General features: G+C 41.8%; 1 protein-coding gene across 1 annotated transcript; it reads right to left on the bottom strand.

Annotated features, from left to right (window-relative positions):
- Positions 1-248: 248 nt before the first annotated feature.
- On the bottom strand, positions 249-11421 carry LOC142072264 (S-adenosylmethionine synthase-like). The gene is made up of 5 exons (XM_075128962.1): positions 11355-11421; positions 8017-8094; positions 2259-2381; positions 1204-1316; positions 249-535 (listed from the first exon to the last, which is right to left on the bottom strand). Exons 1-5 carry the CDS (start codon positions 11419-11421, stop codon positions 380-382), a joined length of 537 nt encoding a protein of 178 aa, XP_074985063.1. The 3' UTR covers positions 249-379.
- Positions 11422-13366: the final 1945 nt, after the last annotated feature.

Below are 13366 nucleotides of genomic sequence, written 5' to 3'. Positions count from 1 at the left end.
GGGGCCTGAGAGAAGTGAGTGGGTTGTCCCAGTCCAGTTGCCTCACAAAATGTGTCCACATCACAAAAAGCACCATCCTAGCTGGTACCAACTGATCATGTTAGTGTCCAGGGAGACAGATATGTTCCTCTCACTCCTTGTGTTGGTCCCAAGAGTCATGACTGAGGCACTGACAGGACAGCGTGGACCAGGCCATATGTGCAGTGGATATGAAAATGCCATCTCCTGGCCTGTCTAATCTACTCCATTCAAGCACATAGAATTCATGCCACTGCCACACCAGCTGTCCCTTCATTTCTTGAAGAACATGAATCGGGTCTAAATTCAATCGTGCAAGTTAAAGGGCCCAGCCCTTTTCAAATCTGATTTATAATCCATGTTATTTACTAACCTGTGTTTTCCCATCTGGTCTAACCCTGGGCCATGTTCCATTCCTCTCCAGGGCTTTTATCTTTGCATTAAGTTTGTGTGCAAGTAGGATTGTTAGAGGCATGCATTCCTCAGTTTCATCAGTGGCATAATCAAACATCAAACCCTGCATTGAGGCAATAGAAAATAAAACATAATTCCAAGGCACTTATTTCCATTTTCTGTTCATGGGAAGAGGCATCTGTGACATGAAGTCTGGGTGTAGTGTCACTTGCTTCTTTACACATACACCAGTCTTGAAATCAAACAGCCGACCAGTGTAATCCCTTCTTCGAAGAATCTCAGATCAACAGCATTGCCTGGTTCCCAAGAAATAATTCCATCTCATCAATAACCCACTCTAATCAGAGACCAAAACAAAGAGCTAACTGCTGTTGCTTGCACAGCTCCACCCGCCCTCCTCAAAACTACCTGCACACACAACCATCCATAACCCAAAACACCATAGCATGTCTTTTTAAGAACTTGAAAGACTAACACAGTGCCACCTGATGACATCTGCCATAACAAAAAGTTTAGTTGTAGCTTTAGCCTTTAGAGCCGTTGGATATGTGCAGGCAGCACTTATTGAAACCAATGCGTGCCAAGTTTTCTTGGCCTTGTTATTAATCATGTACACAATATTTAGTTCAAACCCACATGCTTTAATTGTCTACCATGTATTCTGCATAGTCTTTTTTTTTTTTAAACAAAGGATATGCTCCAATGCAAATTAACTGAGTTTGCAATGTATATTGGACTGGGCTTTAACTGCTTAAAATAAAGACACTTTACCTGGTCCCCAGCTCCAATGTCATCTTCACTCTTGCCATGGGAGACAGCATGTTTGATTTCTTTACACTGTTGTTCTAGAGCTACCAGCACTGTACAAGTCTTATAGTCTAATCCTGGTGAAGAGAAGTAGAAGTGAATGATACCACAATATTCTTCTTTTGTTTGTTTTCAGAAATAAGTCAGCTATAAAAGCTTTACTTCACGGATAGTTCAAAAAAGGTTGGCTGAAGATTTGAGGTATTTGGGTTACAAAGTGTAGGAATTAATCTTATGCCAGAAGCTTGGCTTCGTCTCCCTCCAGTGGGTAGGCCATGTATAAACATTTGCACATTACAGTCCCCAAGCTATTCTGGGCTTTTAGGCAAATTAGCAGAAGCTCATGCTTTTCATGAGGTGTCAGATTCTATCCCATAGGTCACGCAATCAGAGACATTGTCCATATTCTGTTATTGGTGGACAAATGCCAATGCCTAAAGTCATTTAATTAGGAAAGTTTGAAGAGTGTGGTGAAAGGAAGCAGGGCTTTTTTTCATTGTCTCCTGTAAAGGGCACTTGATGAAACTAGACAGAAGTATATTTGAGATGAATACAGGGAAATGCTGACGTAGAATAGTCATGTAGGGGAGTCACTGCTGCAGGAACCCACTGTAGCAACTACATTAGTAGGAATACTGAAGAATTCCCTTGTGTATGAACTTCAAGTCTCAAAGTTTACTCAAACCTAAATACAAGGAAGACCAGTCCTTCTGTTTTTATAATAGGCCATCTGGCTGCAGACAAGTCATATACCATGCCTAACCATCCTGTCATTTATGCATGCTCCAATTCCACTACTTCAGTGGGAATAGTGGGGGTTCAGCACTTCTAACAGTCAATTTCTGAGTGACATGTTGACTCAAGGCCACATCCAATACACATCCATATTTATATTATCTTTTTTCCTCCTGCAGGATCAGAGTCATCCATGATGTTATTTCACTGAGGACTGTTACAGAGTAATTTGACAGCACGTAATCAGAACTGACTATGAACCAGGAAGCAAGTACATAACTCACCTTTTGAAGAGTCATCATAGCCTATCCTCTTAAGGGTCTCTCGCACAATTTGCTGGTAATCCACTACAGCTTTGGAAGTGATCTCTCCACAGAGCAAGATTATCCCTGTTTTGGACACACATTCTGTAAAGAGTTGAAATAATACTACAGTAAAATGAAAGTTCTCGCTATGTGTATAGGCTTTTGAAAGAGTATTTGGTCCTAGAAGCAACTGTGTAGTACAGTTTGAGGCTGATTGGACAGAACATGTTGTGGAATTGCTTCAGTAAATAAGTCTTAAGCTTGGCCTAATTTTTAAACATGTCTTGCTACCAATCACAGACTCTTGTCCTTTGCAACAGTGTGGGATGGATCCTCCTGTCTACTCCAGTTGCTTTATACTGTTCTGGACACCTGAGATTCCCTTAGTGAAACTGAATCCCCTGGTGGTGCAAAGCAACTCCTCCTGGCCCTGGACATGGTGAGAGTTCTCAGTAAACAGCGAGCATCATCAGAATGGCTCTGTACTCCACCAAGTGCCAGTTGCCATGACGTCTGGCTGTCCAGCTGACCAAGGAGGCAATTTATAGCACTTTGAAGTGTGACCCTGTGATCCTGTAACTATTCCCTTCCAATTGCCTGTTGCTCCCACTTGATGCCTCTTATCTTGGTTTAGACAGTAAACTTTGGGGGCAGGAATAGTCTTAGGCCCAGATTTCTAATAGTATTTAGCTATTGCTATGCAGAATGTTGCAACGCCTAGACACTTAGGAGCCAAAATGCCATTGACAGTCTATGGGAATTAGGCTCCCAAGTGTTTAAATCCCTTTTGAAAAGAGGATTTAGGGTCCTGAATCAGTTAGATATTGTAGCGCTGATTGCAGCAACACCTAAATACCTTTAAAAATCTGGACCTTAGTGTCTACAGTGCCAAGCCCAGCAAGCTCAGATTTTAAGTAAGACCCCCTCCCTCCCCTCCCCCGGTGCTACTACAGTACAGTCTCTCAATTTACAGTACATACAACAAAGTGGCTGTCCTGAGCTGCACGTACCTTTGTCTAAAGTTAAAACACAATCAAATGAAAGCCAGCAGCTGCTCCTCGCCCTCAAAACAAAAAACCAACCAACCAAAATCATTGAGCCCAAACAATACCTCTGCCCACAGACCATTAGTGATTGTTGGGTGTGGGGCTGGACACCACCTATGCTAAATCCAAGGGCGGGTCACAACCTGCTATCATAAATGTCTGAAGCACCATTGTACTCACACCCTTTGCACTACTGCAATAATATGTGTACAAAATAAGCCTTGTGAGGTATCATATGAAAGCTAGTATGCTGCTGATTATTAATATCATTGCAAAATGCATCTGTTAATGTTATATGTGAAATTATGAATTCCCTCAGTATGATATAACTAGAACATGTTTACAGCCAGCAGCCTAGCCCAGGTGATAAACAAGTCTGTCCTCGACAAAGGAATGTGGGTTTACCTTAATTTCCATATTATCAATACACAGAGCCATCAAGCTAAACCAATGGGGTTTATTCTGATCCTGAACTGGAGAGACAGAGAATTAACATGGCTCCTGGACCCCAGAGAGACACAGGAGACTGAATCCCCAGGAGGCCTTTCTGAGACATCAGTTCAGAGATAAGGAACAGAGAGAGATTCCATCTTTATCCTTTACCTTAGAAGACAACGAAACCACATGATTTGATCTCTGTGATGAGTCCTGGCCAGCAAAAGCTGGAAAGCCAACTGTGGATGAGAGAAACTGCCTTGAACAAAGACTGTATCTTGCTAGATTAAGTTTTAGACTTTTAGATTCATATTTTCACTTTTAGTTGCTTGTAACCAGCTCTACCTTTATCTTGTTTATTTGGTATCACTTAATCAATGCTCTTTTGTTAATAAATTTGCTTTGCTTTCATTATAAATCATCAGTGCTGTGTAAGTTCAGTAAAGTGTGTGCTTCTAGGAAGCTAGCAAGTTGGAGTGTTTTACTGTCTCTGTAAAGGCAGCAAACACTTTCTCTATGAGGGCCTCTGCAGTAGGACAATTTTGGGGTGAATTCAGGGCTGGAAAGATACTATGGTCAGTCTGCAAGGAGTAATCAGGTTGGGCAAAACCAGGGTGAAGCTGTGATGGGATCCCTGGGGCACAACCTGGAACTGTGGGAGTGCTGTGCCCTTAACTCTCCAGCCTGGGCTGTCTCTTTCAATGCTTTGTTAGTGACAAGCAGCAAACCTCTCCAGGTGCTGTCGTCACTTAGCTAAAAGCATGCAGGGAAATGCCCAGCTAAATTACATGAGTGCTATCTCTAAGCCACACATGAACCATACATAGAGAAACACCAGCAAATCCCCCAAGCCTTGCACCCCAGAAATGTACAGTTTTACACTGCTCAAGACCTACTCTTGAACAATGAAGGTTCATTAATTTATTTGCCGCTTTTTCAAAGAATAGTGGACAAGCACCAGTCTCTGTAATCGGAACAGATTCCCCATGAACTTTAGACAAACTCACTGGTAAAGATAAAACATTAAAATAAGCTTATTAACTACAGAAAGACAGATTTTAAGTGAGTATAAGTGGTAGGCGTAAACGTCAAAGACAGTTACCTAAGAAATAAAAAGTAAAAGCAGTCTAAATCCAAAGCTCTATTAGACTAAGGAAGATTTGAATCAAACAGCTTTTCCCAACCCACTGAATGTCACAAGTAGGTTACATATCTTAATACACCAGCTGAATTTCCTTCTCAGCCTGGGACCAATCTCCTCAGTTTGAAGTCTTTGTCTTCCCATCATTATTGTTGTCTTCAGTGTAGGTGGGGGAGAAGAGAAGTAGTCTCATAATGCCACTGTTCCTTATTTTATACTCTCAATTCCTGTCCAGGAAAAATATTGGCCCAGACATGTCCTGATGGGTCTTGCTGAGTCAGAGTTGAGCAATCCCGTGGTGCCTGTGCAACTGTCTCTTACAGAATTGTAAATCTCTTCTTTACAATTCCCCTGCTGGTCAATGACTCGTGATGGTCACATAATGCCTGTTTGGGTGTGGGTCACCTCCTTTGTTGCCACTGGAGAACTAGCAGTGGGCGACTCCCAGACAAAAGGCAGATAGTTACCAAACCCCTTAGAGGCCTGGATGAATCCCAAAACATCAGAGGTTTTGCACAGTGTATCAGAGGTGTTGTCTACACAGATGTTTCACACTCCCAATGAGAGTCTTGTGAACTTCAGTGTCAGACAGTATCTCTTGGATTCTCTGGGAAGCCTTAGCTGTCTAGAGGTTTATAGATTAGCAGCACACTCCAGTGATTCTCATCTCTGATTTCTGATTAAATGGATGCCCTAAAATGATTTTGATTCAAGTGAGCTTTTGCTGCACTTGAACCCAGAAAAAATTAGTAGAATAGCTACTCCATCTCCTGATTTATCCTCCTTGGATCTGTGGCAGCATCTTCCGTCTGGATTTACTGCTACCACCGTGTCATCAGTGTTTTGATGAAGCAGATGTATGTCTCAGATTAAGGTAGTGCTGGAAGACAATTTAAGAGCCCATTTTCAAAAAGAATTGGTCTATGAAATTTCAAGGAAAGTGAAATTGAGGCCTTCAAAACTACATTTTCACACAGTAACTTTTCACCTATACACCTAGCTTTAACAGATTTGTAAAATGAAGTTAATAGCTGCGTAACAGGGATATTAAGGTTAACGTGTACATATATTGCTTTGAGATCCTCCACAGAATTTAAAGCCAGAAGAGACCATTAGATCACCTAGTCTGACTTCCTATACATCACAGGCCATTAAATTTCACCCATTTACCCAGTAACTTGTGCCTGACTAAAGTATATCTTCCAGAAAGGCACCCAGTCTTGATTTGAAGGCATCAAGAGATGGAGAATCCACCACTTCCCTTGGTAGTTTGTTCTCATGGTTAATTACCCTCTCTGTTAAAACACTGTGCTTTATTTCTAATTTGAATTTGTCTGGCTTCAGCTTCTGGTTCTTATTATGCCTCTCTTTTCTAGATTAAAGAGCCCCATAGTACCTGGGATTTTCTCCCCATGAAGGTATTTATCTATTGTAATCAAGTCACATCTCAATCTTATTTCTGATGAGCAAAATAGATAGAGTTCCTTAAGTTTGTTAGGCATGTTCTCCAGCCCTCAGTTCACTTTGTGGCTTCTCTGCACCCTCTCCAGTTTTGCAATATCCTTTTAAATTTGTTGACACCAGAACTGGATGCAGTATTCTCACATTGGTCTTACAAATGCTGTATACAGAGGTAAAATCAACTCCCAACTGAGTACTCTGCTGTTTGTACCACTGCATTAGCCCCTCTTGTCACAGCATCACACTCAGAGCTCCTGTTGAGTTGCTTGTCCACTATGACCCCTGCATTCTTTTCAAAGTCACTGAGGTCTGGGATACAGTCCCCCTTCTATAGGTATGGCCTGCATTCCTTCTTCCTCAATATATATCCTGGCATTTGTCTGTATTAAAACAAATTATGTTTGAGTGGGCCCATTTTACCAAGTGATTCAGATCACTCTATATGACTACCATGGCCTCCTCATTATTTACCACTTGGTCACTCTTTGTGTTACCTACAAATTTTATCAGCAGTGATTTTATACTTATTTCTAGATCACTGATTTGAAGTTTGAATAGCCTCAGGTCTAGAACAGATGCAGAACCCCACAAGAAACACCCCCATTTACAGACTCCTCTTTGACAACTACTTTGAGATCTGTCAGTTAGCCACTTTTTAATCCATATAATGTATGCTCTATTGATACTGTATAATGCTAACATTGAATCAGAATATTATGGAGCACTAAGTCAAATGTCTGATCAAAAAAACCCCACTACATTTATTACATCCACAAAGTTACTTTATCAACCAAACTTTTAATCTCAAAGAATAAAACCGGGTTTGTTTGACAAGACTTATTTTCCTTAAAATCACATTGACTAGCAACTAATTATACTGCTATCCTTTAATTCTTCACTGATTCCTGTATCAGGTTTTCCATTATCTTCCCCAGGATTGATGTCAGGGTAATCGGCCTGGGACACCTTGGAACATCCTGCTTGCCCTTTTTGAATACTGGCACATTAGTATTCTTCCAGTCTTCTGGAATTTCCTTGGTATTCCAATATTTATTAAAAATTAACATAATCAAGCCAGGGATCTCCTAATCCAAATCTTTTAGGACTTGTAGGTGCCAGTTATCTCGGCCTGATGATTTAAAAATATTTATCCCTAGCAGATGTTGTCTAATGTCATCTTCAGTTACTAATAGACTGGAAAATACTTCATCATCCTCATGTGATACAAGTATATCATCATGGTTCTTTCCAAAAACAGAACAGAAATATTTATTGAACACGTCTACCTTTCAACCTGATATACTTCAACTCTTTATTGTCCTTAGTCCCGCCAGCGTTGGATTTTTCTCTGGTGTCTTTAGCTTCCTTTATCAAATTTCTACACTTCTGAACTTCTATTTTATATCCAGTGCTATTTCCCCTTTCTCCATTTGGTATATATTCCTTTCCCCACCCCACCCCCAAACTACTGCTTTCACTTTACACTGAACCAGTTTGGGCTTTTAGCCAAAGTTGTCTTCTTTCTTGATTGTGGACTCGTGGCTTTTTGGCCATCTAATAAACAAATCATTGAATGCAAAGCTATACAAATGCAGAGAATTATTTATTTTACTTTTTTAATTTTATTTTTTCTTAATCAGAAAAGAGTACTTACCACAAGCAACCTTAGCATCTGGATCAACTCTGATATGAGCATCAATGACAGCATCGCTGATCTGATCACACTTTTTATCTAGACAAAAAGTAATATATTATTTAGTTGTTACCTGTAATAAATATTTTTAAAACATAATACAAACATGATCTCCAGAAGTATGCCATGTACTAAGAGCATCAGGTAGGCACCATAAAGAAGGAGATGCATAAACAGAATTTCCTTCCCAATGGAAATGAGAGTTCTAGTTTTTAAGTACCTGCCTAGATGCAAGTTTGGCACTAAATATACAGAAATGGATCTATGCCTTTACTTTCTCCTCCCGCTCCAGTCCACAACAGCAGAAACATCCCTGCTATCTCCCAGTACCCCAGGCCCCACAAGTTATAATGAGTCACCAGGAGGGGAAATAGCCTTCTCTAAAATGGTCTGAAAACTTAGTTTCAGGGAAAAACTCCACAATCACTGAAAAAGGTATTGAATCAAATGGTAGCTAAGCTTTGGGACAAGGACTATATTTTACTTTGTACAGTGCCTTGTACTCTAGGATACCCAATGCTGACTGGAGATTAACTTCTAGGCATTATCACTGTACATATAACCTGGACAAAAAGGTGAGCTGTAACTAGATCAGAACTAGAAGAAAACATTAAAGAAAAATACTACACTAGATTGTTTATAAATATGTAATTTTTACATATTTATATATATATATTATATTTCCAGTGCATTGAGCATATGGAAGGACAGATTAGATCCAAAAATCTGTAGTTTGTGTCAGTAGAGACCTGATCCAATTAAGTTTGTTGAAAATTTTATTTTCAAACTTCCATTTAATGTAAAAAACAATTCCTCTCTTTTCAGAGCTCCTCTAAGGCAAGCAAATGTGGAATTTGTAGAGAAGATAAACAGACTGTGATGTGACTATAACCAGGTGTTGAGGTATGCAGCGCTTAATATTCATAAGATAAAATTCTTTTCTTCCTGTCTTCATCTGCAAACAGGGCAGGAATTTAAGGAAATTAATTTCAACCAGAGGGTTTACGTGCTCCTAATATTTGGAGCAAAGCTAACAATTATGCACAGCAACGGTATTTTTTTCTGTAATAATAAAGCAGTGACTTAAGATTCAGAGGGTGAGCGCAACCTGCACCAAGGACTTAAAGTCAGGAGGCATTTGGACAGAGTACTATGCATACAAAGAAGTATGTATTTATGCTGAAAAATCTCAACTTGACGTTTTAATGTTAACTTCTGGCTTTACTTTAATTACTAGAAACATAGGGCCAGATTTTTAAAGGTTTTTAGGTGCCTAAACATGAAGATAGATGAGCAGTGGGGTTTCTCTAAAGCATCTAGGCACCCAAAGTCTATTGATGCTTCTGAAAAATACCATTAGGAACCTATCTGCATCTTTAAGCATCTAAATATCTTTAAAAATCTGGGCCTTTACTCACCACTACTCCCACACTCAAGTTCAAATTAAGAACAGACCAAAACAAAAAGGAAGAGCACGAAGAATTTGTGAGCCACATAAATATAGTAAAGCTTTGGTGTATAATTTTTATGTCCACACTCACAGGCTTGTTATGTTGGTGCATATGAAGTACAAGTACATTTCAGTTCAGCGAACAATAGTTCTGTGGTTGAGTGTTCACATTCTGTAGCTGCAACAGGAAAGTGAATTTCAGTGCTAGTGTATTTTGATCTTTTCGTATTTGCTTTCCATGAATGATCTTGTCCTAACGCCTTAACAATGCAAATACTCATGAAAATCAAGTAAGTGTGACTGACTATTGATCAAAGGCTAATTATTTTCCTTTGCTAGTCAGTTGTAAAACTTACAGTTTGCTATTTCCTACAAGGAAGTGCACTGGCATGGACTTCTGCACCTGTTCAGAGTCTTATTCAGACTCCATGCTAGTGTACTTACTTGTAGGATCAGAACCTTTGTCAGTTACATAAGTCAATCAGCCAGGGTGAGCTGGCGGACAAGAGATAATTGCTAAGAAGTTAATGAAGATATGACCAAATTTGAAAATGTTGTTATCTGACATCAATATGTGAAGGTGAAATTCACTCAATGAATTATTTGCCTCTAATCTGAAGAGATGAAAGAATGTTTTCTAGCTAGCAGCAGACTTTGTTCTTTCAGTATATTAGGTATCCTAAAATGCATTCTACATTGCTATGGAATGAAACAAGACAGACAGCAACACCAAAAACTCTGGGGGCCTCATGTTCCCCTCTCTTTATGCAGGAGGAGAGGAGCCAAGAGAGAAAGTAGACTGTAGGGAGCAGTGATCCACCCAGACCAGACCTACACCGTCCCGGACCGCAGTATCTTTGATAACCTATTTCTGGTTCGTGACCTTTTGGAACTCGGGAGTAGAGACGGTCTGTCGTTCGCCCTCCTGTCCCTAGATCAGGAGAAGGCGTTCGACAGGGTGGACGACGGGTACCTCCTGAACACTCTGCAAACATTTGGCTTCGGACCCCAGTTTGTGGGTTTTCTCTGGGTGCTGTACGCCTCCACAGAGTGTCTGGTTAAGCTCAACTGGACCCTGACTGAACCGGTCAGCTTCGGGTGAGGAGTATGGCAGGGGTGCCCCCTCTCGGGCCAGCTGTACGCTCTGGTGATCAAGCCCTTCCTCTGCCTCCTCTGCAGGAGGTTGACAGGGTTGATGCTGTGGGAGCCAGAGCTGCGGCTGGTCCTGTCGGCGTACGCCGATGACGTTACTGATTTCTGGGCTAACAAGTTCTGTTCTACGCTGTGTTCCTGTCGACTAATAAACCTTCCGTTTTATGCTGGTTGAGAGTCACTGCTGACTGTGGAGTTGGGGTGCAGAGCCCTCTGGCTTTCCCAGGAGCCCCGCCCGGGTGGACTCACTGCGGGAAGCGCACAGTGTGGAAGGGGATGATGAATGCTCTGAGGTCAGACCCAGGAAGTTTGAAGCTGTGTAAGCTTCTTGCCCTGGTGACAGTATGCTCAGAGAGAGGAGGCTCCCCCAGAGTCCTGACTGGCTTCATACAGAGCAGTTCCAGAGCATCGGACCTATGACTCTGTGACAGGGACTAAAAGCAGTGCCCTGCCTCAGAGGTTCTTAAACTTGTTGATGCTTAGGCCACATCTGAAAAGGTGTCTGGTAGACCATCTCCCCTCCCATTCTGACCATGCAGACCGAGACCACCATCTTCCTTCCTACTTGCAATCCTACAATACCCCTATAGCAATTTCAGCAATTGTTTATACAGACAAATACTATTTGGAAAGCATAGCATTAAAGATAATTAAGGTGACTGAAGAAGCTCAGTCCTCTTTGAAACGGTGACTGTACTTTGGCTAATTTCATTACGTGTATTGCAGTAACACATGCAGGCCCCAACCAGGGATGAAGGCCCCATTATGCTAGGTGCTTTGCACATGGAATAAGAGTGAGTCCCTGCCCCAAAGAGCTTAGAGATAAGATTTTCAGGAATTACTAGTGACTTTTGATGCCCCAATTTTTGGGTGCTCTGCCTGAGACACTTTAAAGGGACCTGTTTTAGACAGCAGGTGCTCACTCTCTGAAACACAAGCCTGTAAGGTGTCTCAAGTAGAGCACCTACAAATGGAGTCACCAAAAATTACTCTGAAAATCTTGGTCTATTGTTGGAGCTATCAGGGGGCGGTACACACAAACGAGGATGGAAAAACAGTGAACTGACTGCTCCTTAAAATACTAAACCATTGCAGCACACCAGTTGCCTAGCCATTGTCAAGTGTTTCATATACATCGCTGCAGAGCTGACCTGAGGAATTTTCACCTTTTCACTCCCATCAGTTCTGTCTCAGGCTAGGTCGTCATTACAGAATTAACTCTGGTTATCTACACTTCAGTTAACTCCTTAAATTAACCTAGCTCAGGGAGGGCAGAACAACACTTGAGCTGCACAGAGTGATAGGATTAGCAGCTCACTAGTTGTGCTAACTCAAGCTGTTGCTTGTACCTGGGGTCAAGCCAATTCTGGGCAGCAGTGACCATGAGATGGTCGAGTTCAGGATCCTGACACAAGGAAGAAAGGAGAGCAGCAGAATACGGACCCTGCACTTCAGAAAAGCAGACTTTGACTCCCTCAGGAAACTGATGGGCAGGATCCCCTGGGAGGCTAATATGAGAAGGAAAGCAGTCCAGGAGAGCTGGCTGTATTTTAAAGAAGCCCATTGAGGGTGCAGGAACAAACCATCCCAGTGTGCAGAAAGAATAGCAAGTATGGCAGGTGACCAGCTTGGCTTAACACAGACATCTTCGGTGAGCTTAAACACAAAAAGGAAGCTTATAGGAAGAGGAAACTTGGACAGATGACTAGGGAGGTGTATAAAATTATTGCTCAAGCATGCAGGAGTGTAATCAGGAAGGCCAAAACACAATTGGAGTTGCAGCTAGCAAGAGATGTGAAGGGTAACAAGAAGGGTTTCTACAGGTATGTTAGCAACAATAAGGTCAGGGAAAGTGTGGGACCTTTATTGAATGGGGGAGGCAATCTAGTGACAGATGATGTGAAAAAAGCTGAAGTACTCAATGCTTTTGTTGCCTCAATCTTCACAGACAAGGTCAGTTCCCAGACTGCTGCACTGGGAAGCACAGTATGGGGAGCAGGTATGCAGCACTCAGTGGTGAAAGAACAGGTTAAGGACTATATAGAAAAACTGGACATGCACAAGTCCATAAGGCTGGATGGAATGCATCCGAGGGTGCTGAGGGAGTTGGCTGACGTGATTGCAGAGCCATTGGCCATTATCTTTGAAAACTCATGGTGACTGGGGGAGGTCCCCAGACGATTGGAAAAAGGCAAATACAGTGCCCATCTTTAAAAAAGGGAAGAACCAGGGAACTACACACCAGTCAGCCTCACCTCAGGCCCTGGAAAAGTCATGGAGCAGGTCCTCAAGGAAACCATTTTGAAGCACTTGGAGGAGAGGAAGGTGATCAGGAACAGTAACATGGATTCACCAAGGGCAAGTCATGCCTGACCAACCTGATTGCCTTCTATGATGAGATAACTGGCTCTGTGGATACGGGGAAAGTGGTGGACATGATATAGCTTGATTTTAGCAAAGCTTTAGATATGGTCTCCACAGTATTCTTGCCAGCAAGTTAAAGAAGTATGAACTGGATGAATGGACTATAAGGTGGATAGAAAGCTGGCTAGATTGTCGGGCTCAACGGCGAGTGATCAGCAGCTCGATGTCTAGTTTGCAGTCAGTATCAAGCGGAGTGCCCCAGGGGTGGGTCCTGGGCCCGGTTTTGTTCAACATCTTCATTAATGATCTTGATGATGGAATGGATTGCACCCTCAGCAAGTTTGC

Source organism: Caretta caretta, chromosome 5, assembly GCF_965140235.1.
Source record: "Caretta caretta isolate rCarCar2 chromosome 5, rCarCar1.hap1, whole genome shotgun sequence".
NCBI lineage: Eukaryota > Metazoa > Chordata > Testudines > Cheloniidae > Caretta > Caretta caretta.
This window is presented reverse-complemented; position numbering and strand designations above follow the sequence as displayed.